At 38.3% G+C, this 24,990-nt stretch overlaps 1 protein-coding gene across 2 annotated transcripts in view; it reads right to left on the bottom strand.

The window, feature by feature from the left end:
- The window catches only part of LOC134620278 (gamma-aminobutyric acid receptor subunit gamma-3), a 72,455-nt gene that overhangs the window by 42,259 nt on the left and 5,206 nt on the right, over positions 1-24,990 (bottom strand). For both annotated transcript variants that reach the window (XM_063466350.1, XM_063466351.1), the window contains exon 3: positions 7,741-7,808. In XM_063466350.1, the coding sequence (XP_063322420.1) occupies positions 7,741-7,808 (68 nt within the window). The remainder of the gene's footprint in view (positions 1-7,740; positions 7,809-24,990) is intronic.

The raw sequence follows: 24,990 nt of genomic DNA, 5'->3' as shown, positions 1-24,990 counted from the left end.
AAGGAATTAATCACCACCTGTCTCTTGGAGAAGTCATGGCACCCTGAAATAAACGCTGCATTGTAATTAGAACCAATACAAATATGACAACTGATGTGACCACATGAACTGCTCTGTGACTATACGACTTACAATACTGTAAGCTGGTTGCACAGCAGAGACGGTGCTTTACAGCCTATAGAGCACTTTATAAGCAGTAAAGCTGATTCAAGGACAAATTACATACTTACAAATTAAATACTTATTTGATCCCTTGCTAAATTTGTGCATTTGCTCACTTACAAAGAATCCAAAGATCCAAAAATAAAAATTGAGAAATTTTATGCAACTTTTGCATGTCATTGAGTTGAGAGAAAGTATTTGATCTCCGACAACCCAGTCAGAATTCTGGCTCTCAATCAGTCAATTAATTATAGATGCTCCTGATCATTTCATTATCTGCATGTACGACACCTGTCCATAGAGTCAATTTCTTCCATTCAAACTTCTCCGCCACCTGAAACCAGACCAAAGACTGCCTCACGTCAGGAACAAGATTGCAGACCTGCACGTGGGCTACAAGACCATCTGCAAGAAGATTGACAAGAAGGTGATAACTGTTGGTCATTTTATATTTCTCCTATTTCCAAATAACGGAACCATCAGTTACCCTCGGTCTGCAACTCCGTCAAAGATCTTGCCTCATTGGGTGAAGATAAAAGGCAGTTGATCAGCCCAACACTACACAGCAGTTGAGACTGCAGTCACCAAGAACATCGCTGGTAACAAAGTATGCTGTAATTGAGTGAAATGCTGCAGTGCCTCCTGCTTCAGAAGGCGCAAAAGAAAATGAAATTCAAACTGTTTGGCGTCAACTTGACCCACTGTGTTTGGAGGAAATGGAACCATTAGGTTTGGGGCTGTTGTGTTTGATAAGGAAACAGGGCATCTTCACTGCAATGGGGAGACCAATGGACAGGGCCATGTACTGGAAAATCTTGGACGAGAACCTCCTTCACTCAGCCAGAAGACTGAAAATAGGTTGTGGATAGATTTGCCATCATCACAATCACATAAAACATACCACCAAATTTATAAAGGAGTGGCTAAAGAAGAAGTAAATTAAGGTCATGGAGTTGCCTAGCAAGTCTCCAGACCTCAGTTGCCAAGCGGAAGCCAAGAAACTTAAATGATTTAGAGAGTTTCTGTAAAGGGGAGTGAGCCAAATTCTCTCCCAAGATGTATGCAACCCTGGTGACCAACTACAAGAAAAGGCTTACCAACAGGAGTTTCTCCACTAGGTAATAAATCATATTTTGTTTCAGAATCAAATATTTATTTGTAAATGAATTTTTAAGTTTTATGAAATACGTTTTTCTGGATTTGTGGTTGACATTCTTTCTCTCGCCAATAAAATGAAAGAACCATAAAATTTAGAGACTGTTCATTTCTTTGTTAATTAAGCATACTCACAAATTAAGCACAGGGTCAAAAGATATTTCTCCCACTGTCTCAAATATCCCAAATATAAACTTGAAGGCTTGCTTTTCATTTACTGAAGTCAGAACATCGAAGCAACAGTGAAACATTCAGCATGACAAAATGGATCAATACAGGAACAAGTAAGCATGTCACGATGATTCTCCTCTGACAGGAGGATTTGGTTTGTATCTGAACACAAGCAGATCTAATTTATTTCCTGTTTTTCTTCTGGGTCACACAGGTCTGTGCAAGCACTGCTCTTTCCTCTTCCAGACACTGTGACAAAAAGTAGCTTTCAGTTTGCACAAACAGCAAAGCTCGAGAGCTGGATCAGGTTCGAGGAAAAAGCTGATGTCTGCAGCTACAGCTAAATCTTTTTTTCTTTCCTCTTTTTTTTTGTGAAATAAATTGACTAAAAGCATCTGTACATTCATCATCTGTGACAAAGTCACTCAAGTGGCAACAGTGATGACAAGGTTAAAGCCCGCAGCTCACCCATGGTGCAACCACAGAGGTGTTTTTGCCTAATTTTGCTGATTAGACTTTGGAAAAACTGTGTGTGGGTGTGTGTGAAGACTGTTGAACTGACAGCCAGCAGAAAAGTTGATAATGGATGGGTGGAACAGCTTACACATGTATGCTACACATGAGATGGTTTAACCACCCAGAATAACTAAAGACACATGCATGTTTTAGAAAACTGAAGCGAGCTAACACTAGCATTTAGCTTAGAGTACGTCTGGGCCTGGTTTAGGCTATAGCCGAGACATAATACTGGATATGGTTATATCACAGTAGTTTCATAAACATAGTATTGATAGGAATGCACCTGCAGTTCTTCTGTGTCAACAAGCCACTGAGTGTTTCCCATGCAGGTTTGTCATGGCCACAATTTGCTGCAGTATTTCATCCATCAGCAGCAGTGCATAGCTGGTGGCATGGTGTGTTGATCCTGGGTTTAACCTCTTCCTGCTGGCATGTAGCAGAGTGTTGTAGTTTTGGTGGAGGACCAAAATATGGAGATGGAGAAGTCCATCCTGTCACTGCTTCAACTCCTCTCCACTTTCACCTTCAGATGAGTCAGAATTGGATTCTAGATGGTCTGTTTCTACCACTGAGGCCTCCTCCATGTCAGCTTCAGAGTCCTCAGAGGAGGATGAGGCATCACCTTCACAAGTATTTTGCATAATCATTTCCAGAGCCTCCTGTGTGCTGCAAAGTCTTGCAATCTCCAAAATGACAGCTCTTGCACTACTGACCATACTTCTAACCATGGGTGCAGTGCAAAACACTGTCAAATTTTGTTTTGGTTCTTGCTGCTGAGAGATCTTTAAAGCTCTGAAAGGTTACTGATCATTTACTGTTATTGAATTAGTTTATAAACTCGAGCGTCACCTTCTAAGAGAAAAAACTTGAAGGTGAAAATCTCTCTTTCTCTCTCTCTCTCTCACCCACCCACACACACACACACACACACACACACACACACACCATTTTAGTAGCAAGGCACTCTTGCAGAAAATAGAAAAAAGTGTGAAATGTGCATGCTTTGAACGGTAAAAGGTGGAAAATATAAAAATTAAAAATTGAAGGCAAGTAGTCCAAAATAAAATCCTAACATAAAGGAACGCATTAGTTAATGTAAAGATAAATGTGGGATCATGATTAATGATTTTCAATGGGGCATTTTTGGGCTTTAGGATAAAATTTGGCCGTTTTTGCATAGCTTAGCCATAGGAGTGCAACAATACTCGTATCGATATTGAACCGTTCGATACACTGCTTTCGGTTCGGTACGCATATGTATCGAACAATACAAAATTTTTAATTTATTTTATCAACTTTTCTTCTGACGATGCTGTCTGTGTTGACCGTGAATCTGCGTTCGACTACTCCGCCTAGGCTGCACTGTCGAGCACAGATCCACTGAGCACAGCGCAAGCTAGCGAGACAGAAATTCAACTCGTTGCAACATGGCAAATTGAACCTCCCCCACCCTCATTCAGATCTGGCGTTTGGAACTATTTTGATCTTTATGTGACGTATGACCCTGAAGGTAAGCGCGTCATGGACAAAAGTAAAACAGTGCCACGCAATGCTCAATTACATTGGGAACTAATGCGTTAGCGCAGTTAGCTTGTTAATGTGTTGACGCCGTCCAACCCTACGCACGGGGCGATCCGCGGTAGCTCGTTAACGGAGATTTGCCGCGTTGTGGCGTTAATGTCATTTCAACGAGACTAACGCTGACAGCACTAGTGGGAACACAACGAATATGACTGCACATTTACTCCGACATCATCCTAGTGCAAAGACAAGTGGAAGCAGACAAAAACAACAAGCACGCATGCTACAAACTTTACCCGAGCCATTTAGACAGCCGTTAGCACATGATTCTCCTTATGGGGACCTGATATGTTTAATATGCTGCTGAGAATATACCCCAGAAGAAGCGTATAGTATAGCTTTTATTTTGGAAAGAGCCATTTTTGTGTACAAAACAAATTCCCCACGTGTGGGACTAATAAAGGTTATCTTATCTTATCTTAATAAACTCTCTTTTCCAAAGATGAGTGATTTCTCGATCAGATAGATTTATTTTTTATTACTTTGTTGTTTCAGCAACATTAAATTTAAAAACTGTACTTTTGAGTTAAAATATAAATTTATAATTTTAATAAATGACAAATTAAAAAGGCATGAACATTTTTTTGTATCGAAAAAATATCGAACCGTGACACCAAAGTATCGAACCGAACCGAACCGTGAATTTTGTGTATCGTTGCACCCCTACTTAGCCATTTTAAGCTAATTTAAGGAACTGAGGCAACAATTCTAAAATGGAAAAAAAAAAAAAAAACACAAATCACCTGGAAAAAATGAGCTATATTTACTCAGCACAGCCAAAACAGCAAAGTGCCAATTCAGTACTTTTGAAACGGTGCTGGTGCTTAAACGGTGCTCGAACTGGTGCTTAAAGAATGGAGAACACAAACTTCGTCCAAAAACCTCTCATGTTTTTATTTTTAGCAGTCTCTTTTTTCTGCAAAATGATAAGAACCGTAACAACATATAAACATCATCTGTGCAAAGATTTATGTTTTTAAAGTGAAACAGTGAAAAATTACAGCGCTGTCAATACATGAATATCCAGATGTTGTACAAAAATGTCCAATTCTGGCACACAATTGGACACCATGCCAGTTGATTTTTTTAGGTATTTAAGAGCAGACATTAATTAATTTTATTAACATGCCTAAAAATGCTTTTTTTAAAAATACATTTTTGAAGAATTAACCACACATTTACATGGCAATGGGCCTTTTCTGCCATGGAGCGCTTAATTGGCCTCTGGCCCTTTAAACTCTGAGGGGCTGTAACTTTGGTTTCTTTTGGTCAATTTGCATGATTGACACCTCTTTTTAATTGTTTGAGCCAATAGAGTCACAGTAACGATGCCACGTTCACGTCAATTCAACCAATCAGACGTTCCAAGGTCAAAACCCACGTGGGCCCAAATATACTGCATGTGACGTCTGTCCAGTCACGTGTCTATAGGTGGTTCGCCTTGTTTGTTTAGCGGACTTGTGCGCATTTACATAACTGCTCGTTTAATCATGGCTTGTTTTCGTTGAGTTTGGTGGTTGTAGAGATGGTTTATATGACATTTTAGCTGAGATTCAGAGGTTTCTGTGGATACCACACATGTCTGGACTTATATTTCTCACCCCGTGTTATAACCGATTAAACGTGATCTCCTCCATTTTGCTCGCGGTACCGGGGGCGTGGGGCTTAAAGCACTTGTTGCAGGCTACTGAGTTTGCATCTTTTGCTGTGAAGTACAGCCAGACTTTTGACCGCTTCGCCTTGGGCATTTTTAATCTGTAGCTCTGCTCTAAAAGAACGTACGTACCTGGGCCCGCCTACTATCCTTGTAAACGTAAAATGATTGGCTAGAATCCAAAGTGTATGACAGCTCAAGAAAAAAAAAAAAAGCACCGAAATGTGCGCTGCTTTTCGGTCTGGTTACTACCGTTTATGTCAGAACCTGGTACCCATCCCTAAAAATGCTGATTGATTGACATCTTTTGCTGTATTAAATATTAGCCTATAGCTGGCAACCCGTAGTGTTGGCATCAAATAGCAAACTTTGATGACTGTTTAGGCAGCAAAAAGAAGATAGATAATTTGCTTTTCTGCAATCTCATATATGCCAATGTGTTCAACCAATAGGCTGAATCAGTGTATAAAGAAGATGATGTGTTAATCATATCATGTTATCAAAAATGAGAGATTTGGATGGACTTATTGATTGGCACGTGCTGACTGCATTCCTTTTACAATCAGGACTGGAGAGCAGCAGACTGCTGAAACACCAAAAGACGAGGAAATATGGCGAAGAGGTGAGCCTCCAAAAGACTAAATAGAGGTAACACATTTTTAAAGGGGCCATTATGGCACAATGGAAGCAGAAGCTCTGAAACCAGGGCTGTGAAAGTTTACAAACCACATATAATCTCTTGCATGAATGCTTTGTCGGCATCACAATTTAAATAATTTTTTCCTCAAGGTTTTGCTAATGCTGCTTAAAGAAAAGTAACAAAGCCGAAGAACTAAAATTCCTTATTTCAGTGTCAATCTGTGAAAAGACAGTCTAACACACCTGACTAAACCAGTAACAGCTCCCTAAATGTCACACCGGCATTAGAAAAAACTACAGTAATTAACACAACGATGGATTTTCTGATGAAGCATTGCAGGCCTTACCTTTGTCCTCACTTACTTCTCTTATTTTACAGACTTAATGCCACACAAACAGAAATGATCCTGAACATTTAAGCTACCCACAAATGTTTTCTGTTTGGCTCAGCAGTTCTTCCCTTTTGAACTAAGCAACTCCCATCCCTCAGCTTATCAGACCATCAATCCTCTCTCCATCTTCTTCAGAAGCCCCTCCCTCATTCTTCACATACACTCTAAGTGTGTTAAAAGTGCCCATCTCTCACCTCTCTTAACAATTTGTATGCTTTCCTCCTCTTTCTACATCCAAACTGATCACATCCCTCTGATTTGACAGCATTTAAGCCTCTCATGCCGCAGCCTCCTATAGCTTTTGGGAGGTGAAGTTTTATTTATTTATTTCATTTTCATTTTTCTGTGCCGATTTCTTGTGATATTTGTATCTTGTCCTTGTACTTTTTCTTTCTTTTCTTGTTTTATATTGAGGATTGGAGGAAACATGAAAGATAACGAACAAGACTATACTTTAAGCAGAATTATGCTGCACATAATACATGCAGGAATGTAAGGAGAGAATTTAAACTATAAGTGTTACATTTATTTATGCAATATATGCAAGTTTTGGAAAAAAACATAAATGTCAGATTAAATTTTAAAGCCAACATGTTAAAATAAAATATAACCCTTATACTGCACCACAGAGGGGGAAAAAAAGTGCTAAATACTGCACTAAATGCTAAAATACTATTATATACTGATTAGATATGTTTGTACATTAAAAACCTCAAAGTGGAAAGTTACATATAGTCATATGTTGCTGCTTGAAAAGATAACAGTTAGTAAATCAATAAGTTATGGAAACAGATTTGACAGATAAATGATGTGGTGATGCTTTAAGATGAAAGATAAAGATGTTGTTCTGCATTTGTTTTGGTACCAGCAGGAGAATTAGACCTATTATGCTCATTTCCCGTGCGTGCCACACAGCTTTGTATGATCCACAGCTCAAAATAATCCTCATTTACTTTATCAGGGACTCGGTGTCTGAAACAAGCTGTCTCCCTTTAAGGCACCTTTTATCTGATTGGCTGTCTCCTGCAAACCAGCAGGTGACTGGAGCTTATGTACTCGCAGCGCAGCCATGCCCCGAGATGACCATATTAGGAATATCCACTCTCTATTATGCCCGACAGATCCATTAGGAGAAAAAAAAAACCTCTCATAGATAAATATTAATATCATTTAAAATCATAATGAATTTTGGCCAAGTTATATAAGCTGTTGCAGTGAAATTATCTTATAAATGGTGAGTACCAAAAACAGGTAAACATATTTGTGTTAGGATGAACCTAAAATATCTTTATCTGCCCACAGACAGGTAAACTGTTCTGAATTAGTTCAGTTGCTGACATCCAAAAGTTTGAATCAGCTGCTGCTGCTGAGACACTCTCACCTTTCAACCTGTGCACTGTGCATTCCTCATAAACCCACATGTACATACAATTTCATGAAGATTAATGGAGAAAAGGTCTAACTTACCATATTTATTGAAGAAACTGGCCCAATACTGTTCACGTATATATCAACGTCAATGACAGTTGGTTTAACTGCAGGGGAAACGGAAGAAAAAGGGGAAAGAAAATCAGTGCTGATTGATACTCTCATTTAAAAACCATACCTGCGTCTTTGTAAATCAAAGAGAAGCAGAGAGAAGATGCATTAATGAAAATTTACTGTTCAGAATTATTTAAAGAATGAGCAGCTGCTGAGAGAAGCAACCCTCTGGAAGTTCTGGTTGTTAAAAATCTTCATCACATAAACTCCTGGGATAAAACACCTCCGTAAGTGTTCTCTTGAATGCAGCAATTATGCTGCATTTTCACCAACGGGCCACAGACTGCACCACAGTGCAGTGCAGAATTACACTTTAATTTCAGACAAAGACATCACTAATGACAACTCCATGTAGAATATCAGAGGAAAATCAGAAGTAGTCCGCTGGGTCTTGGTCCCACTTTTCCCTGCAGGTTTTCACCCTCGCCAGCTAATCGTGAGCTGAATTACACCCGAGACATCAGATAAATGCAATTAAGTGATAAACCATTGGAGCCTCCATCTCTGACTGGACCAGTGGATGTGGACTGATGTTTTTATGTCATCTGAAGGTAGTAAATGACAAAACAAATTAAAAATGCCAAAATCTGACATGAGCTCATCAGCAGGAGAAATCAGCACAGGTAGCAAGAAGCTAACAGAGCAAAACGGTTAGTTTGTAAGCTACTAATCCAATCACAGCATAATATAATTATTTAACCACAGACTTGAGGAGACACGTCACACAGTTTTACCTTCACAATATTCCTGCACACAGTTGGTTGCTGTTTATATACCAGTGACCTACTTGGATTGACTCGACACGATTCACCACAGTTTTCAGGTTTTTCCATTACGTCATAATACCTGGTGACAGGTACTTTTTTAGTTCCAAGCGATCTGAACAGGTACTAAAATGTGGCGTTGTCAGACTGCATGCCACCGATTGGCTGGTCAGTAGCAACACTTAATGAGTCATGAGAGTGTCTCTTTCATGAAAATCAAAACCGCCATTTTTGAAACTCGGAAATGGGAAAAATAGTAGGTACTAATGGAAAATGGGCTTAAAAGACCTTAATTCACAGGTAACATAAAATGTTTCTCAACTTAAGGAAATCATTAATATAATATAATATAATATAATATAATGTAATATAATGTGATTAATATGACACATGATGAGGGTTATCTGTGTAACCACACCATGTCAGTGACTGTGGCCTGCAAAGAGTATACACTATATGTAAACAAAGCTTAAAAAGTCCGCCCACTGTGCAAAGAGATGTTGGATTAATGACAGAAATTATTTCAATGTCAAACTTAGGCTAATTTGGCACTTTTATACTGCTTCTAGTGGCTCTGTAGTCCCATGTTTCCAGAGGGTGGAGGACCTGTTCCCCATCCCCTGGAAACATGGGAGACAGTTATGTGGAAGGGAATGCAGAGTGATGGTCTATAATCAGTGGACGGTTGGTGCGGGCTCTTGATGCTAAACCAAAAGTGAGCAGCTGCACGGTGAATTTGGAGCAGAAATGTCCCCAGCTTCTCACAGGAAGTTTGCAAAATGGCTATATCGACAAAGACTATCTAGCAGATTGTGCAAGTGTTTGTGTATGAACTGGACTAACTCTCATACTTTTTGTCGCAACTTCTCTCAGTCTAGCTACTGATCACAACCACAAACTTCATTCATTCTTCACAATAAAACAGGATAATTGTAAAAAATGAACCATATATAATGCAAATGTTCTTTTAAACCTATTTCAATACATTTTAATAAATTACAGTTTGACCTGGTTTAAAACAAATAAGTTGATTAATTTAAATAAATAAACCACAAAAAAGTACCAATTCCAAAGTTCAAATGTTGAACATCATATTGACCTCCAAGTTGGGTCATGCTTGGACGTCCAATTTGTGGATCTAGTTTGGACATTGTATAAGTGTCTAGAATTGGTCATGGACTGATGAACCCAATGCACCTCTATCCCACGTCCAGTGTTCAGTGGGTGGTGTTTGTTTTTGCGTCTTGTTTTCCAAAATTTACATTCAGTCTAATATTTAATTGATCTATGGATCCACCAAGCCAGCTAGAAGGGCTCGAATTAAGTCATATGTATACAGCAACTGATAACTTACTAAATATATGCTAGGCTTTCAAATAAGATGAGATTGGCTGCATCTGTACAATCTGGTAACCATGGCTGTAACACACTGAGCCAACAATTTTCACACCAGGAAGTTGCCTCGGTCTTCATTTTTTTTACAACCAGCATCAATTATACATCGATACACACATTCTAAACACAACAACTTAAAGGACTTCCTTTCTTTAATTAATTTACACCAGCCTGCCTTATTCATGGAGGGACACCCCTGGCTTTCCCCGCCTCTGCTGCTCTCGGTCATTTCATGGACAGGTGTAAAAGTGTCATTTAAACCTCAAGCTTTAACAGCTAAGTGACAGCTGTGACACACTGCTGCCACGAGTGTTCACATTTGCATAGCAAAGAGCTCTTCCATCATTTTACATTACCTGTCTTTAGAGTCTTCATGTCTCAGCCAATTAAATCCACAGCGAGAATTTTTCCACCTGCCAGTCTCCCTTCCAGCATTCGCTTCACATGCTAACAGATGGCACATGAGAGAACATTTCTGGAGAGCTCCCGCTGAGGCAGCTTTTCAAAACCACTATATTCATAATGGCACAACACCTGGTGAGCAAACTAAATTGATCCGAGGTAAAATGTAAAAATATCTGGAATATTTGTCCAAAACCTCTCATCATAACTTTTTTTAACACCACCACCACATAGGCCAGGCTGCAAATACTTCCACACACTCCTACAGGTGAAGAGTGTGGAAGCTGTCAGATGATAATGTCAGTGACTGCAACAGGATACGTGCTGGCAGCAGAGCGACCACCCAGGCAACAAAGTAATTGGACACAATTAACCCTGATAGTTGGGCAGCAACACACTCGTGCCGCTCGTTTCCTCACCTGTGCTAATCGCTCCTGAACAGAGCACATACACGAGAAACACCGGTGAATTTTCTTTTTCAAAACAAAAAACTCGTGAGGTCAGTCTTCTAATAAGGAAGAGTCACACTATCAGTATTTTATAACAGTCAACAGAGATGGAGACAAGGGTCAAACAAGCAGAAAAACAATGACTTAAAGTGACCCCAAAATTTCCTCTTCTTTTGATTGCACATGTGAGTCATAGTACATCTATCATTATATAAAGGTATACTGCTGTGTAACTGTGCTTTTCTTATGCTTAAATGGATCAGCATGAATCACTGACCTAAAAAGTTCAACAGGAAGTACTGTGATGTCATACTGTGCAATGAAAAGTATGTGGAGGTCGAGGTTTTCAAAGGGCAAGTGAGCATTTTGATTACAAATTAAACCCTCAAATGTCTCGAGCCATTTAGCAACTAAAATGATTGTTATATTTTATAAAAGAATATTGGTTCTCTGTTTGTGCTTCTAATATTTGTAATGTATGAAAGATTCAATACTGTGTTACTGTCTGACCACCTTTACTCCTCACACAGCCTGAGCTGTCTAAACCATAAATTCCACATTTGGATTCTTCACTTCATCAAACCTGTTGTCACTGATTTCAGTCCAGTTCTTGTGTAATTTTTCACACACAGCCACAGCCTTTTTTTCCCTGTTTCCCTAAGAATGACTCGTTGACAGCCGATATGTCTTCAGATCAACTGAAGGTCCAGATGTTTCTCTCAGCTCCTGTGTCAGGTCTCTGCTGTTATCTTTCCTATTTCTTAAGGATATGACTTTCAGATACTGTTCATCTGCTGTAGATAATTTTTTAGGCCTGCTACTTCTGCTTTTGTCCTCTACTTGTCCAGGTTCTTTATTTTTTTTTTAAAGGACACGCTGCACACCATGCTGAGACAGGCCGAGTTTTGAGTTAATAGCTCTTTGAGAATCACCTTGTTAGTACAAAAAAAATCAGTTTTATGCCTGTCGAGCTTTATTATCTTTGGCATTTTTCAATGATTCAGCTAAAGAAATTAGAAAACTGTTTTTGTGACATACTGCTTGTAACAAAGTCCCTAAAGGTACATTTTTAAAATTGGTTCTTACTTGTTTGTTATCTTATGTGGGATGAACAGTGGTTCATTCCTTGAGTTAGGTGCCTTTTTTATGTTTGAATGATTCATAGATCAGTGTAAAATGGGTTAACAAAAATAAAAAATAAAAACATAATTTGTCCTCTGAAATGGTCAGGTACAAGGACTGGAATGAAAATGCATGGTTTACTTAGACAGGCAGTCTCACTGAGAGCGAGATCCTTTTTTTTTTTCCAAGACAGCCCTGTATAAAAGAAGAAAACATAAAAATCAAGACAATCAGCTATATAATAAAAAGGACACATTATACACAAAAATGAAAAAGAACATGTACCAGAGTTTTTGCAGATTTACAAATACAACCCTCTGAAATGTTTCAGTGAAGGAGATGCAGCTTCATAGTTTTTGTAACTCAATGCAAATTGATTTTAAAAAAGAATTACAGCTAACCTTAAAATTTCCGATCTGTAAGTTCTTTGTTTAAATTCAATCAAGGAGCGACGGTAAGGAGGCAATCATTGCAGCAGAGCTTTGTAACTGACAGACATGCAATATATACTCTCTTCGATTTGCTGGGGCTCACAATCCTAGCAAACTGAGATCTGTTTCTATAAAAATATCCTATTTTCATCTTTAATTGTCTTTTAATATGTTTTTAAAAGTAAGTCTATCATCCAGAAAAATCTGAACATGGATTACAAGCTGGATAATTGTAGGTGACCTTGTAAATGTCATACTTGGACTTATTTTAAAACTTTGATAAAACTATGTGTGATCAGAGAAAAGCATAAGTCTGTGTGGTTGCAGACCAGGTACATGTCTTTGGAATAACCATTTCAAAGGCAATGCACACCATCACAATTTTGGTTGTGCCACTACTTTCCCTTGTGTGACTACAATGTGCCAAAACGAGATGCCTAATTATGGAATAATTACCACCAAATTACAACCAAATCAAAGATTCTAGTGTTTAAAAAAAAATACATCATTTCAGGCAATTTTCCATAATCCTGGAAACCATTAGCCAGACTAAAAGGCCAATTCCTGCATGAAAAGAAATATATTCACAAATTCATGGCAGGAAATAGTTATGAAATTTAAAATATCCTAATGGCAAATAAAATAACAGGTCATAAATGGGCCTGCTCAGTCATTTGCAAGTTAAGATGATGGTTAGTTTATCTTCTACTGTTTTTGTACCTTTCAACTCTAAAATTATAAATATCTCCTTTGAGATACACACCAAATAGTAATAATAATAATAATAATAAAAAAACAATTTCCTCTAATAGCATGCAAAGTGTATTTTATGGGGTATAGTGACATTTATTAACAGCAGGCGATACAAACTGTCACAGTGCGGAGTCTGTTTGTGTTTTTTGATTATTAATATGCGTCATTTCAGTTAGTTTCTGGTTGCATTTTGGTGATTTCTAGTTCTTAGGTTTTGTTCCTGTGCCTCCCATGTTTAGTGGGTCATGTCTACAGTGTAGGTTTGGTTCTGTCTTTATGTTTATTCATCTGTTTCCCAGTTGTGTCTCTTCCTCATGTCACAATGTCAAGTCTGCATTTTTGTGCACATCTCTTGGTTCCTGTTTTACTTTAACAGTCTCGCGTCCCGTTTTCAGTGTTTTGAGTTTCCCCTTTGTCTCGTCATATCACCTGTGTCTTGTGTTTTCCAAGTCAAAGGTTCCATCCAGGTCTCAGGTTATCAAGTATTGGTTTTCTATGTTTAGCTTTCTCCAGTTTATGTTTTTATTAGTTATCTCAGTCTCCTCCTGCCTTTTGTTTTGTAGTATTTTGTGCAGCCAACAATAAAGGCTTCCACCTCTCCGTTGTGTGCATTTGGGTCCACCTCTTTCTCTTCACACAATCTATCATTGCATATCATGACACAAACAGGTGAATCAGCATTTGTACAACTTAAAAATTTTCCAATTCTAAAACCTTGCTTCACAACACATCGGCGGAGATTCTTCTGGCAATTTTTCTGATTTTGCATAACCAGTAGGCACAAGCGACAAGTCTGTCAGTCTTGCCTTAGCAAGAAATGGCTAGTTCTCCCAGAAATGAAGAAACCACAGTTTTGAAATAAGAGACATTCATAAAGTCTGCCACTGATATCATTATACACACAGAATTGAGCATAAATAGAAAGTTTTTTTTGTCTTCCACTCCAGCAAGAATAGACCGAACTGAGTGGGCTGTAAGAGACTACAAACAAAATCTAGTTCAGTATTTAATTATGTCTCATTGAAGATGTGTACCTTTGGCAGTGAAGCTGCATTACATTACTTTCTTCATTATGTACAGTATAATTGGGTGGCAGGCTGTAATTCAGCACCTGCATACAGTACCACTTAGCAACAGTTAGGCTGTGACTAGTCATTCAGTAAATGGAGACAGCTCATTAACTTTAGGGAAAGAGATGGCATGAACTAGAAATTAATTAGCATTAGTGTGTAGGTTATTTATCCATGCAGCCATCAGAGAATACTATCTGTGGTCCCGTTAAATATGTTGTACTGTTCAGATCAAATACCAACACATTAAAAATTTGGCAATGGTCAGCTTTAAATAACGCAAGTGTACGATCAGCTGTGCACTGGTGAACCGGCACTTGGAGACATTTATACGCTCCTCCAATGAGCGGGACAGGGAAGCCTGTTGTGAGATTTATTTGTCATTAGAGTGGGCAGAGCATGATGAACAGGTCTATAGAGACATTAGCTAATCTTGCTTCAGGTTTGCACTGGAGCCTGGCCCTGTCTGTACGTGACGAGCGGAGACAAACTGCAACCCCGTCTCTGTGTTTGACACACTGACAGTGATATTTACGGCAAACAAAAACGTGTCACCGTAGCTGCATATTTGCCTTTTTGTGGTAAAACAAAATTAGAAATGTCCTTGTCAGGCCGCGCTCGGCTGTCAGCTCTATTCAAAGAGAATGGATTTGAATAAAAAACAATAAAAGGAATGCCACGACGGTACTCATCTATAAGTTCATGTTACTTCTCACCTCTCTTTATCTTTTGCTGCTTTTGTCTCCATGAACTGTCAAACGATGACAAAACAGCACTGAAAATGCATTTTCATTATCTTTGCTTTCACTGAATGTAACATTCCTAACCATCCGAGTTTATTTAAATAGTCAAACTGATCAGTTCTTCTGACCTCCTGTGTTATTCTGAGGAAATTTGGCTATACCCACCAAATCCTTTATTGAGTGGCTACCTTCTGTTTTTCAGTAATTTCTCAGGACTTATCACAAAAAGGTATAGAGCAAGAAGTAAGTGCCAGGTCTTTGACAAATGGTTTTTAGTTTTCTGAGTTTTAGTTTCCTTTTGAGATTAAGTATATTTAATGTTTGAGTTGTTTCTTGACTCTTTTATTATCTGGTGGTTCCAGTTTGCTGTTGTGCTTGCTTTGTTTAGAGCTGTTTTAATACAGTTCTTCATATTATGAGATTTTCAAGTCTAATTGGTTTATGTGTTGTCACATTAATATTATTACAATACATTTGTTAAACTTTTTATATACATATATTGCAAAATTCACATCACGGTTTTTTCTAATCTCTGTAATTATTGTGTTTCTTTATTTCTAATTCAGTTGGATTCTGATCTACACAGTGATGGTAAAGTGTTATCATAATTATACTATAATTATAAAGACTCATAATGCATAAACCTACCATAAAGTATATAAAACTGAAAAAGTTTGACTATATAAAAATGACCCGTATTTAACTATAGACTTGGTAAATATAAAAACACTGGATACTACATTATGATTTTGATCTAGTTATTAACATTTTATCTTGCAATTAAAATAATAATTCTGTAAATAAACAAAATGTTATATCATATAATCTCAAGTTGGTACGTGAAAAATGTGTCTGTCTTAATTTTCTGTCATTTTAAAATTGTGAAATAACTCAAATGTTTAATTTTAAAATTAATCATAGTTTTGAGTATCTCTTTTCAATCTAAGTCACAATGTAACATGAAATATAGTTTTTCTACTAGTCCTCGTACCACAACATTATTACTTATGTTTATAATCCTTTCATTTATCAAAGAAACTTTGATTGAAATGTTAAGTTAAAAAAAAAAAGATCTTGACAGTGCATTTACTTAAATCTGCTTTAACAACTCATTTACCTTGATGACTTAAGTTCACTCGAAAAAAAATTCTCTTACAATATGATTATTTTGTCAAATCAAATGTTTGAATAACTGTTTTATAATCCTGTTTCAGTAAGTCATAATTTTGACTTATGATTTCAGAACTGAGACTAAATAACTTAAAAACTAACTGACCAAAAAAACTAGTTCCGATTCTGACTATTACCAAGAAACATTTTTATCAACCGATCTTTTTGAATAGATATCTCACACACGCGACTACATAATTTATTAAGTATCTCAAGCTTTAGAAAAATCATTTAAAAATTATTATTATATTTTTTTTGTTGTCGTTCCCCATAGTTGGAGTAGCTACTATCCACTGCTGCATATTTTAGTCTGGTTGTTAATCACATGAGCTAGCAGGAACTCCCGATGATATAACCACACATGGGATAGTCCCAGCCTCTTGGTTGGCGTCTGCATACTCTAAGCCACAACATAAGGACTGATGGCATAAAGACTTCTACTCTCACTGTCTGAGCTCATTGCAAGAAGAAATGCCAAGGGCTCTGAAATATTTAAAAAGCAGAACAGATCACCCCCTTCGGGCTAGCTGTACCACGGCTGATCATCTGTCACCCAGTAAGTAGACACCAGAGCCAGTTTAAGGAGGGCCCTTTAATGAAAGTGTGGGAAAATAACTGCAATACAGCTGCAATCAAGGCCAACTTCAATCTAAGAGTTGTACTCACACCTTAGTGCTTTTAGCACTTTTCAGCTGTCTCTTGTTGCACGTATAAAGAGTGCATCACAGATTGTGGCAGTTAAATGTATTTCGACAGAGCCCCTGATTTAAATTGAAACAATAAAACCACTGACTTTGAAGTTATGCATATTAATCATCTTGTTAAAGTGCAAAGTTCTGCTCTGAAACCTTGGGTCCTGGTGAGTAGGTTGTTTTGACATGTACCACCCTTGTCATGGTCCGTGGCCCTGTGTCTGAGGAGTGTGTGGGATGCCCCGGTGGCCACACCCCCGGGCTGGACCATCACCATCACACCTGCATCCCATTCCGGGCATTTACCTGGAGGACTATTTAACCCTGCGCTGACAGATGCTCCGCGCCAGTCCGTAGTCACCCCTCAGTGGTAACTAGGCTCCCCGCAAAAGCTTTGCATATATGTGTTACGTGAACTACATCAATTCTGCCTTCGTGTGCCTAGGTTACGACCCGGCGTTTTGTGTCTGCCACATGCCTGTCCTTCAGCCTGCTCAGATCACTAAGTGCACCATTTGTCCTCATCACTGCCTCCTCGGATTCTCTTCCCACGGACACACTTCCCCCCTTCTGAGCCCCACGGTCCCGCTCTGATCCCTCCCACGGTCCCGATTACGGCTTCCCTGTGTCGTTTGTCTTCGCTGTTTTCTTCAGTTCCACATTTTCGCTACCTTGGTTGTTCCAGGTCACCTTTTGTTAAAACAATAAAAGCTTTTCTTGCTCGCATTAGGCGTATTGAGTCTGCTCTTGGATCCCACTTGTGTGCATGCACTGCGGTTCATGACAACCCTCCTCAGCATTTTGAACACCAACTGTGCTGCAACCCACAGAACCTAAAAGATCTGCTGCCAATGGCCCCGAGGCAGAGACCACAGGGCACCTGCACAAGTCCCAAGTATATTCCCCTATCGGTCAGGCAAATGGTTTTAATATTGTGGCCTACTGGTGCACATTGCAGTTACTGAAGTAATATACTCTATACTATAAGGCTCTTTATAAATGGCCACATGAATCACCCTGACAGAAAAATCTAAACTTGAATTCTAGGATGCTTTCAACCTTATGTTATGGTTAGAAATGATGACGGTTTAATAAAGTTATCTGTTCCTTGGATCATGATCAAACTTCCAACCTAATTGCACAAAAGTCCTTTAAGCAGCCCTTCAATATCTAATGATCAGATAAAGTATAAATAAAGTTGTTTAAGTCTAATTCCACAAAAAACAGAAACAATAACCGGTTGACTTCATTGTGACAGACTGCCCCGCTCATCCCCCACATTATACAAAGGAGGCTTTCTCTTCTTCCCAGACACTGAGACAAATACTCGTGATGTATTAGAGTGAACCAAACGTACAATGTGTAAACTGGATCAATCCATCACTGTCACTGCTTTCAAAGCTGAGTCTGACGCATCCTGACAGGAGCCAAAATAGTTACTAGGTAACAAATGTCTAAACAAATGTCTCCGTCATTTTTCTGTGTGAATGGGCTCCACTTGAAGCTGCACATTTCTTTTGTACTTCTTCCTCTTTTGTCATTTGAAAGCCTCTTATTTTACTGTAGTTGTTAGCTTTAAACCTTTTGTGCACATTAATGAAAGAAAACATTTAAAGTTCATTAGAGGGCTACGTATGTGCGTCTGTTATTATGCAGCACTGCTTTTATTCTTTTCATCCATCACCCCTTTTTTTTTTTTAAATCAGACAGGGGTTATGTTCCTGCAGATGCAAACTGCTGCTGTTTTATGTTTAAAGAAAATATAAACGGGGCACCTTGATTGTGAAGCAGTCACAGAGAACAATTCATTTGTCATAGATTAGATGACTGCCACCGTTCATCACAATTTGTCACTTCGAGCAGTCTCATTACTATATAACGTAATTTTTCGTCTGGTAATGGAGCTAGAAAAAGCTGCCTGAAGAAAGTGTGACAACATGTCAATCCAGAGGTGTTGTAAACACAGCTGTTTGGAATTCTTATACAGGAACATGAAATACTCTGTTTGCTAAACTTGACCAGTCCTCTTCCATAGACTGGTAAATGGTAAATTGCCTGTATTTGTATAGTGCTTTACTTAGTCCCTATGGACCCCAAAGCGCTTTACACTACATTCAGTCAGCCACCCATTCACACACACATTCACACACTGGCGATGGCAAGCTACATTGTAGCCACAGCTGCCCTGGGGCGCACTGACAGAGGCGAGGCTGTCAAACACTGGCGCCACCGGGCCCTCTGACCACCACCAGTAGGCAACGGGTAAAGTGTCTTGCCCAAGGACACAACAACCAAGACAGCTGGAGCCGGGGCTCGAACCGGCAACCTTCCGATTACAAGACGAACTGCCAATTCTTGAGCCATGATCGCCCCAGACTGTATATAAAAGACAGACAGCCTCAATTTGTAACCTTAGTAAAGCTTTATCTGATGAATTTATGATTCCAGTTGGTAGTTTATGGTCCCCTAAACCCTTAAGCTTCAAATGAAATATCACAGACCACAACTATATTTATCTTTCATATACAGTTAAGTGGTTTCTTAAAGTGTTTTACCTAAAATCGCCTGTGTTTTAACATCTAAAGTGATAAGTTATTATATTGTGTTTAACATTATCATACCTGTACCATTTCCTTTATCTGTATAAGACAGATATTACTACTACTAAAAAGTCATTAGTTATAGATTTCAATCACTTTTATTTCAGAAGAAGTCAAACACACTCTTGTATAATTTTAACAAAAAAATCTAGATGACCTGGTGACTTTGTAATAAGATGTAGCTGATCGGTGTGGTGTTTGGACAATAATATGGATGAACTTGATTAGATTATTAAGACCAGAAGCGTTCATGGATCGTTGCACTGAGACTGCCTCACTCACCAGCTTCAAGACTTTTCAGGTCGACATAGACGTAAGAAGAAATGTGAAGACTCCACCTGTTATGACTAAAAGGTACGGGTTCCAGTACCATGTCCTTGTAATATCAGGCATGTTAGTGAAAAAGGCACATTTTTGTGACCTGAATGCTGAACTGCAAGCTGTTGGAATGTGTCTATGTTACTCACCGAGGGAATTCATCACTGTTTGAATCCGGTTTGAATCAACAACCTGTTTGGATTCCTCAATCAGCTAACTCAGAGGTTACCCAAATGGCTGTGGTTAATGGATGTGGATAATGAATGGATCCCGACGCCCCACCATTTGCTGGAGATGCAGTGGAACACGGAGCTGACACACTGACACAGATGTTAGAGATACCTGCATTTAATTTATACTGAAGCTCCTTATTGTATTATATTGAGATTTTGATTTATTGAGCGCTTTTCTATATTTTCTATTTAACTTTTTCTATTTAAATATTTTACTGCTTCTTTCTTTAGTGTAATGTATTTGTTTTTCATTTTTTATTTGTTATGTTTTTGGCTGCTGTAACAGTAATTTCACAACTTTCTTCTTCTTATTATTATTTTTATTATTATTATTATTATTATTATTATTATTATCATCATTGTTCATCCTTTGTAACTCCCATTCTTGTGTTTTAAATTAAATCTGAACAAACATCATGTTGGTGTCTAATATTTTTTTTCAGCAGAACAAATCAAAAGCATCTATGTTATTAACAAAAAACTGCTCCTTACAAAATGTAATGCCTAATCATTGAATAGTTACCAACAAATTACAAATGAATCCACAAGTCCAAGTCCACAATGTTAAAAACACATATTTCCACACAGCTTTCCATGTTTTAACCTATACTAACGATCAGATGTTATAGGACAAGTAGTCTGACAAATTAATTATAAAGAGGGAAAAATATCAAGTTTACTTAAAATGCACCTTTTCTTCATATTTTCCTCCTAAAATCATAACCAGTGAAATAAAATAACAGGAAAAAATGACATTTGGACATTTAAAGTTGACTCTCACTCCACAACATCAACAGAGGCATCATTTTACATTCAGCCCATGTGTTGGAAACGCCTCTTGTTTAACTACGAGTTTAAAAAGTCACATTCATTAATGCCAACAGGACAAGGTCAAATGACTTCAGCTCACCATCTGTCATCAAAGGACCCGCAACACAACAAATGGCTTTCTAATGTACTTATCTGTGGTGTGTGGTCAGGGGAAATACAAAAAATAAATGCTAATTGCCCGCATCCTATTTATCGTCTCTTCTTTGAAATTATCCATACAAGTTAATTTAGTGTGCCGTGGCTGGGAAGCCAGGAGGAATACAGATCTCTGATACACTATAGAATAATAATTTTCCGTGTAAATGACTCCTCGTGGGTGCGATGGGAAAAAAAAAACAGCAAAAAAAAAACCCCACCAGAAAAATAGTCCCTGAAGAAGCTTAGTGAAAAGGTCACTGTGTTTATTACTCAGACACAAAGTCTGGACTCATACATCCTGTGGGTGACTGCTGAACAGTCTAGCACACACATCATCCATAAAAAGTAAAAGTCCCGTTCTATTCATGACTTTCAGTTGTTTGCTGTTTCAGTGCATCCATCACTCCCATGTCATTTCCACGACAGGGGAATGATAGAAAAACACAAACGATAAACTCGTTATGCAGCTGCTAATTTAGATTTTTTAGCATGAACCGTGTTCAACTTGAAATTCAGTGTAAAATTATAAGTGATGTGATGTCAGTGTTTGCATCACAATCCTGATAAAACAGGATTTTTAAAAATACACATTTGTGTGCAGAAAAAGTGCTGAGAAAGTTTGTCTGAGCTACCGTCAGTCTAAGAACATTGTTGAGGCTTTTTTTGTGCGATACACACAAAAAAAGCAAATTTGTGACTCTTCAGGCTCTGGAAATGCTCCTCATAATTGCACTTAGCATTTTTTAGATGGTCTTATTGACCATTTGGCTCAGCGTAAATTCATGGCTGTTTCTTTTCCTTTTCGGAGTGAAAATTGTGCTGTTGGATGTCAGTTACATTTATATAATATGTAATTGTGGCCATTTCCTGTTTTATTTTGTCATTCCTGGTCTTAGTGCTTTCCTTTGTTAGCTCTCTCTCAATTTTTTCTTCCTGTGTTCAGTCAGTTAATCACTCACCTCAGTTTACGTCCTCTCCTGTCTCGCTTTCTCTTTTGCTAGCTTGTCTTGTTCAGTTCTTGTTCACTTCAGCTAATCGGCAAATCTCCAAATCTGCATTTTGATTAGCTTCTCCAGGCCAACAAGTTAACCCTTGGACGGGACCCACGGGTTAAAGCAACCTTTAAATGACCGGAATGCTGTTATAGTTTGTGCTAGAGACAAAATTCAAACAAAGAAGCAAAGACAAAGTTGCAGGCATATTTCGTATACCATGGCATCATAAAGCATTCAGCAAAGTATTGGTGTCTGAACACACACAGAAAAATCAGCTATGCCTCACTTTCACCATGTTTGCATAACTCCTCAATCCTTTTGGGCCAGAAATAAAGTTCAAATGGTTCCTGGCTTTGACATCTGCATTAATGGTATTTTTCCAGTGTATGCCTTTGCAAAGAGATTATTACCTCATACGTTAAAAGGGGTGAACTGTAGCCTCAGCTTACTGTTCTCAGCTAACAGGAGTGGCACCCGGTGTGCTCTTCTGTTGCTGTAGCCGCAGATCTGTTTCAAGGTTTAACATGCATTCAGAGGTGCTCTTCTGTATGGCTTGGTTGTAATGTGTGGTTAGAGTTATTACATTATTTGAGTTACAGTCTGGCTATTTTCACCCAGAGAACTGCCGATTATTTGACATTTTCTCTTTTTTAGACCCTAGAGATGGTTGATTGAGGGTAAAGTTCCTGAAACACTCAGCAGACCGTGTGACACCAGCCATTTAAAGTCATTTAAATCTCTTTTTTTCCTTATTCTAATGCTCAATCTAAACTTTGACGGGTCGTCTTGGGTATGTCTGCATGCCTAAATGAATTTAGCTGCTGCCATTACTGCTGATTTAATAGCTGAATGGGTGTTCCTAATAAAATGGTCGGTAAGTTTAAATATATTAGTGTTTATATTGATGCGGGCTCATAATAAGCATGAAAGCTTCAAATAATGAGTTCTGACTTAACAGTCAGGTAAAAACTGGTTCAAAGACACAGGGATGAGACAGGATGAACTGATGAGTGTTATTGTGAACTGTGACTCATGCCAAGCTACTCTGATAAAGTCATGGAATAAAAACGAAGCAGGAAATTAGCAGAACAGGTCGCTTTTAAAACAAATCTCCTAAAAATTGGGACTTATATCTGCTTCAGAGTCTCATGGCTTCACTGCCACCACCTCCCATATCTACATATATCTGGACCTGAGCCCTAACTGCTGTAAGGAATTAAGTAACATTACTGAAAGCACACAAATAAGCTACTAAATGGACCTATTTGAGATTTTTTTTGTTATTGTTATTGTGGTTTCCAGGGAAACTCAGTTACATTACTGTTAGATGTTACCAGGTTATAACGAAAAATAGATTACCGAGCTACAGGGAAATTGTACATTATTTATCCTCTCCAATATGTTATTCTTGAAGCTTCAGGAAGCTTAGATAGATTAAACTGCAGTGAAAGCACATGAGTAATAGCAAGAGAAAACAAATTTCCATGACATTAATGTTTGGATTAAAAGTAAGCATCCAGCTGAGCACTGGATAACTCTAGAACAAGAGGTATTTATGTAGCTCTGACAAAGGCCATCGTTATGCCGTATGCTGATGGAAAATCTAACCGATCCGTTGTTTGTATGAATCACAACAGTCAGGAGAGGATTCAAAACACCAAGAAAAACAGTTTAAAAAACTGAAATTGACCACAGGATGAGCAGATGACATAGTAAACTTTAGGTTTGTTCTATCAACTGAGGAAAGTGAGAGGTCAGGGTTATTTACTGGAGTGAAACACTGAGAAAGTAACTCTAATAAAGTGGCACTAAGGATGTAAGAACGGGATCATCTCTCTCAGGAATGCATTGAAAGGGCTTTTCCAGAGCATGTGTGAGGTCATCTATACGTGCCACTGAGTAACACCCAGCGTACCAATCACATTTTTTTCTTTTGTGCCCTTTATTTTTTCCCAGACAGGAACAACGGAGCTTGCACTACTTGGTATCCATAGTAACAGAGATATTATACAAGATTCAGGTTGTAAAAATCCTGTTTGCTAAAGCAGTGACTGAAGAACCTCTAAGAGATGCTTAAGGATCCACCTACTTCGTTGTCCAAAATAACAGACTGTATACAAAAGACGGATGTAGCCACTGTGACATCATCTGTGGGTTTCTTCCTTTTTGAAGCCAAATGGTGCAGGTGTCAACAATAATGGTCTCTTCTTCTATGGATCTATTAAGACTTCCCAATTAGGTTAAAGAGAAAACTTGGGGCAGTTTGCATGCTTTGAGAACACTAATTTATCTCTTAATGCAGCTCTCCCCAAATGAATGATTAATCTTGATCAGTAGATATACATTTGGAAATGAGAAGAGTTTCGCTATTGGGTGTATAAAAAGCTTGGATATAGCCACTGTGATGTCATCTATTGGTTCTGGACTCAGCAGTTCATCTTGAAGCATACAAATAAAATCCTAAAATTTCACTCATCAAAACTGCAGCACAGACTTCTCAGATGGTCGGTTAATACAATGAACGGCGCAGCAGCCATCGCCATATAATTGCATCAAAAATGCTTGAACAATGGAGCACAGTGCAGAGCTCCTGTTGAGTGACTCCAAAAACTCAGGTGAAGCCTAGCAGACACTTTTGTAGCAGGCTGATAACATATTTAGGTGGTTTTGCCACCTTTTGGCTTTTAGCTCTGGAGCTTACAGCTTGCATTTGAAAGAACTTGCACAAGTTTTTTGACACTGTATGTACATGCTTACTTTCCATTGTCAATAGCAGTCTTCAGTCAGGCTCCGTTCCCTCTGACTTCAAACATGCTGTTGTGGAACCTATCCTTAAAAAGCAGAATCTGGACTCAACAGTTTTATCAAATTACAGAACAATCTCTAAAGTGCCTTTTTTGTCAAAAGTTCTGGAGAAAATTGTCCTTTTGTAGCTCCAGGCCTTCTTAGATAAATACGACATTGGTGAAGTATTCCAGTCTGGTTTTAAAACGCACCACAGTACTGAAACTGCTCTCTTAAAGGTTTTTAATGATCTTTTAACTTTTACTGACTCAGGAGATTCTGCCA

This window comes from Pelmatolapia mariae, linkage group LG23 (genome assembly GCF_036321145.2).
Source record: "Pelmatolapia mariae isolate MD_Pm_ZW linkage group LG23, Pm_UMD_F_2, whole genome shotgun sequence".
NCBI lineage: Eukaryota > Metazoa > Chordata > Actinopteri > Cichliformes > Cichlidae > Pelmatolapia > Pelmatolapia mariae.
The sequence above is the reverse complement of the archived record's forward strand: the minus strand, read 5'-3'. Positions and strand labels throughout refer to the sequence as shown.